The 4,668-nt window shown below is 51.5% G+C and overlaps 1 protein-coding gene across 1 annotated transcript in view; it reads left to right on the forward strand.

Moving 5' to 3' along the window:
• Position 1: 1 nt before the first annotated feature.
• The window catches only part of ITGA5 (integrin subunit alpha 5), a gene marked incomplete at its 5' end in the record, with an annotated part of 21,121 nt that continues 16,454 nt past the window's right edge, over positions 2-4,668 (forward strand). Inside the window, one exon of the mRNA XM_006904594.2 lies at positions 2-183. Coding sequence (XP_006904656.1) covers positions 2-183 — 182 coding nt within the window. The remainder of the gene's footprint in view (positions 184-4,668) is intronic.

The raw sequence follows: 4,668 nt of genomic DNA on the forward strand, positions 1-4,668 counted from the left end.
CTGGGGCCCCCGGCGCCGACACCCGCTGCTGCCGCTGCTGCTGCCGCTGCTGCTACTGCTGCTGCCGCCGCCACCCAGGGTCGGGGGCTTCAACTTAGACGCGGAGGCCCCAACAGTGCTCTCTGGGCCCCCGGGCTCCTTCTTTGGCTTCTCGGTGGAGTTTTACCGGCCGGGGACAAACGGGTGAGTGAGGAGAGTTAGCGGCGGGATATTGGGAGGGGGGACGCCTGGAAAGTGGGGGCGCGGCTGGAGTCTGGAGGGGACCAAGACTTGAATTTGAGAGGCGGAGTTTGGACGGACTAGGGCTGGAGTTGGGGGCCCACGCTAGAGTTGGGGGCCCACGCTGGAGTAGGGAGGGGACAGTGGTCGGCGTGGAGGGGGGCCTGGAGTTTGAGAGAGATCAGTGGGGAGACATGTGCGGGATGGGGAGAGGACACGAAGCTGCAACCTAGAGAAGTCTGGGCAGGGGTCTCGGGGCCAGGGAGAGGAGGGCGCGTGAATGGAGAGCAGAGGGTGTCCGGCTGAGTTCTGTGAGCTGCCGAGACCCAGGCGGATGGGGGCGGAGAAGGGGCACAGAGGCCAGGAAGGGCGTTTTGGTGCACAGGGGGACCTCAGGACCCCTGAGGGCCATTGTATGAAGAGAGAACTGGTAGGAGCAGAATGAACTGTGTGTAGTTAAGAGGAGAGTCGGAGCCCAGAGGTTAAACGGGGGCCAGCCTCATCCTCCCCTCCCCCCTCAACTCAGACTAGGAGAGACCCAAGAGGGGAACGGCGGCTCCCTCCCCTTTCTCTTCGGTCTCCTACTCCGCCCTCCACCCCCAATCTCTGTTCAAACGAGGGGATCCTGGAACTTGGGGAGAGTCCCGGGACCCTGGCACTGGTGGCGCCGGGGCTGGGGGTGGGCTCAGCCAAGGGCGGGTGCTCGGCTGTGTCGGGAGGGGTGTGTGTGCGCGCGTGAATGGGGGTGGGCGGTTTCCCTCTTCCTCTAGCTCTGGGGAGGAAGAGAAAAGCTGATTTCCTGTAGCTTGTGGGCTGGAGCTGAACTGAGACCGGGACTTCTGGGGCTGGGGTCGGAAGTTGGGGAGACGCGCGCTCGCTGGGCCTAAGATTAGCGTCTGAACACAGGACATCAGAAACTGGGGAAGGGTCAAAGGAGGATCTTCATTCCCAGCTAATCAGGGTGACAAGCAGACCGGACACTGAGAGCCTGGAAAATAGGTAGCCCGCAGTCAGGGGGCAACCCGAATTAGAACTGAGGCAACGTTAGAACTGGGGTGTTTATTTAAATGTGGGGGGCGGGTAAGAGAGGAAGATAGCTGCTCCTGGACTGGGACAGGGACTCCCAGATGCCAGATTCCTGATCCTCCACCATAACTGGTCCTTTCTCCTACATCTCTGGGCTCTGATTCCCACTGCTCCCCATCACCACCCCCACTCCAACTATGAGTATCTCAAGGTTTGATAGGATCTCTGTCAGAGGTGAGCTGTTTTTACATCTGATACAGTTAATTTAACTCTACTCATTTTCTTTAATTTTTAGAGAAAAGGGGTTAATCTAGCTAATTCAATTAAAGAGGGGGGACAAATTTCTCTATTGTCTGGAGGACTTGGGATGAGAAAAAAGAAAGATGGTTAGGCCTCAGCTGTTGGTTCTGAGCTATTCAAGGTCCCCACCCAACCCCCACCCAAACCCCCTGGCCTCTTGCCCAAACCCCATTGCATCACCCTAGGCTGGAGTCTCTGCCAGGCCTGGCCTCCCCAAGGCCCCCTCAAACTGCTTACCACAACCCTAATGGAATAGAGAAGAGGGAGAGAGGGAGGGGATGGAATCCTCCCCATATCTGGATAACCTTCCTCTTACCCCGCCCCCCACCTAATAGGAGTGTCATCTTCCTTTTAAAACACTCCTCGAAAACATCTGGACTTTTACACACTTCCGGTTCCCTAGGTGTCTGTCTGGCCCGTGGCCTGATTCCAAAGTCCCTAAAGCCCTCCTCTTAAACAGGATCCTGCATTCTTATCCCTCCCCGCTTTCCTTCTGCTCATCTCTCCTCCCAAGAGAACCCAGGTGTCCAGCTTGCGGTCCTCTCATTTTCTCTTTACATTACTCTCTTAGTGTGGGACTGAATATTCCACCTCCTTAGTGACCTTTCTCCCCACACAGCTGGGCCTTTGTCTACCTCCTGCCCACAGGGGACAAACATAGCCCCTCACCTGGGGTCATTGCTGGAGAAGAGGAGGGCCTCAGTGTTCTTGGTCCCTCTGCATCACTTCTCACTACGGACAGCAAAACAGCATGTAAGGGCAGGGCGAGCACAAGAGAGTTTGCGTGGTAGGAAAGGGCCAAGCCTTAAGTCAGGCAGAGCTGGGTGTGTGCCCTGACTGCATCACTCTTGTTCCTTGTATGACCTGGGACCAGTTACTTAAGTTCTTGGAGCCTGGTCTTCTCATAAAAATCAGAAGCCTAACATATGAGATTGTTCTGAGGACTAAACGAGACAATATATATAAAAGGCACCTGGCCCATAGAAGATGATCAAATACATGGGAGGCATGATTGTTATGAGGTGGCTGTTTTCTGTCTCTGCTTCTCTCCTCCCTAGATACCACCTAGCTCTTTAAGTTTTCCTCCATTTCTTATTTGCAGTGATAGTAATAATAGTCTCTCACGTTCCTTAGCACTTTCATATCAATTTTTTCATTGGATCATTACAAAAATCCTTGCGTTAGGCAGAAAAAGCATCATTGCCCCATTTTATTTTATATATAAACCGAAGCTTTAGGAGTCATAGAAGTTTAGAACTAGAAGTTAGCTTAGGGACCGTTCAAGGGCAACCCCATCGTTTTATGGGTAGAGAATCCAAGGCTTAGAGACGGGAAGTGACTTGGCCTAGGACAGGAGCTGGAAAGGTGCACCAGCCTTCCTCCCCACTCCTTTCACGTCTGGTACTGCCACAAGTGGAGGCAATTTCCTTTGAGAATACACTGGGGGATCCAGAACTAGGTGTCCTCCTCTGCCCTGGCCAGACCTGCAGGAGCTGGGCCCTGGTCCTCTTGCTACTCTCTACTCTCAACCTTGTCAGGCCAACACGGTCAAACAGTAACCACGTACTGAACAGGATCTTGGTTAATCAGAAGCCTGGCTAGGGAGATAGTGGAGAGGAGAGGAAAGGAGGGGATAAATTGGCAACAGGGTAGATGAGAACCCTGGCCTAGGAATTAGGTTCTTATGTTGGGAAGGATTCTGAGTGACCTTGGACATTTACTTAACTTCTCTGGAGCTTGGTTTTCCCATCTGTAAAATAAGGACATGTGACTCTATCAACAGGGTTTTTTTAACTAAAGATTTTTTCTTTCTTTCTTTTTTTTTTTTTAAATTCAAATGATATCTTACCATTCTATATAAAACAGGGAAAAGAGGCTGCTCTAAAAGAAGATGACCAAACTAGCCTCTCCTTACTCCACGTGGCAGCCCGGAGACATCTACAAAAAAGTCTTTAAACGAGTAGATGCTTTCTACGGTGCCTCCATCTTGGAGCCTGTGTCTCCAAGAACCAGTTCTAGAATTTCAAGGTTCTGAGGCTTCGAAATAAATTATAGCAATTATTTCTTCACTTGGACTGTATATTTTATAAGAGTTTATCTGCCAAACTACATTTTGTAAGGCACAATTAATTCTTTTTTCCTGTTTTTTATTAACTAGAAGTTAACACAAGAAGACATATAGCTGCCAATCAGAGCTACATGAGTTGATATAATTTTAGCCAAAAGTAAATATATTTGAGGTTTTAATTAGTCCAGGCTGCCTTATCAGGTAAATGCATGTGTTCCGTTAGGCTTTCTGAAATATCGAAAATAGCCCAAAGACCTTCCATTGTTACCTTCTTGGACCCCTAAGAAGATCCAACTGCTGCAGGATTTAGGAGGCAGGAACTAAGAGTGGGGGAATCAGGATAAGCTATGCGATGTGCCATCCCTGACACAAGACACTTCGCTCAGCACATGGGGGAGAGCACATGGACTGACTTTCGAGTTGGGATTGAAGGGCCATTGAACCCTTAGGTATAAGCCAGGGGTGATGGGGGCATGTCTGGGTCTGGGTCTGTGTCCCTTGCCTGCATGCCAGATCTGCTGAGCCTTCATATAGTTACAACACATAGGCCCCTGGCCCATGAGCTGTGGGCTTTACAAGCTTTATGAGGCCTCTCTTTCACCTTCCAACCCTGTCAAACTCCAGGCTTCTTCCTCAGGCCATCACAGGAGCACTCAGGCTCAGCTCCTCCCCAGGAGCAAGGGGTGTTGAAAAATTGGGAGTGGGAGCAGGGTCTCTTGGCCATAGCCCTATGTTCTCCTGGAAATAGAATACCAGATCTCCCAGAGACTTTGAGATAGCCTGTTCAACTTCTTCCAGAGAAAGAAAGAGTACGGCCCAAGTCCACGCTGAGCTAGTACCTGACCCTCATCCAGTGTTAACTCCTGGTCCAGTGCTCTTTTCACTGCTTCCTGTACCACAGCTGTTTTCTGGGGCTGCCCCTGCTAAGGGAGGGTTGCACCAACAGCCCTGGGACAATGCAACCTCTCTCCACCACCAGCCTCACCTACTGGGCCTCGCAACCAACCAGGTCACTGTGCCTGTGCCAGCTCCCATCCCCCACCCCCAACCCAATG

This window comes from Pteropus alecto, unplaced genomic scaffold (genome assembly GCF_000325575.1).
Source record: "Pteropus alecto unplaced genomic scaffold, ASM32557v1 scaffold220, whole genome shotgun sequence".
Lineage (NCBI taxonomy): Eukaryota > Metazoa > Chordata > Mammalia > Chiroptera > Pteropodidae > Pteropus > Pteropus alecto.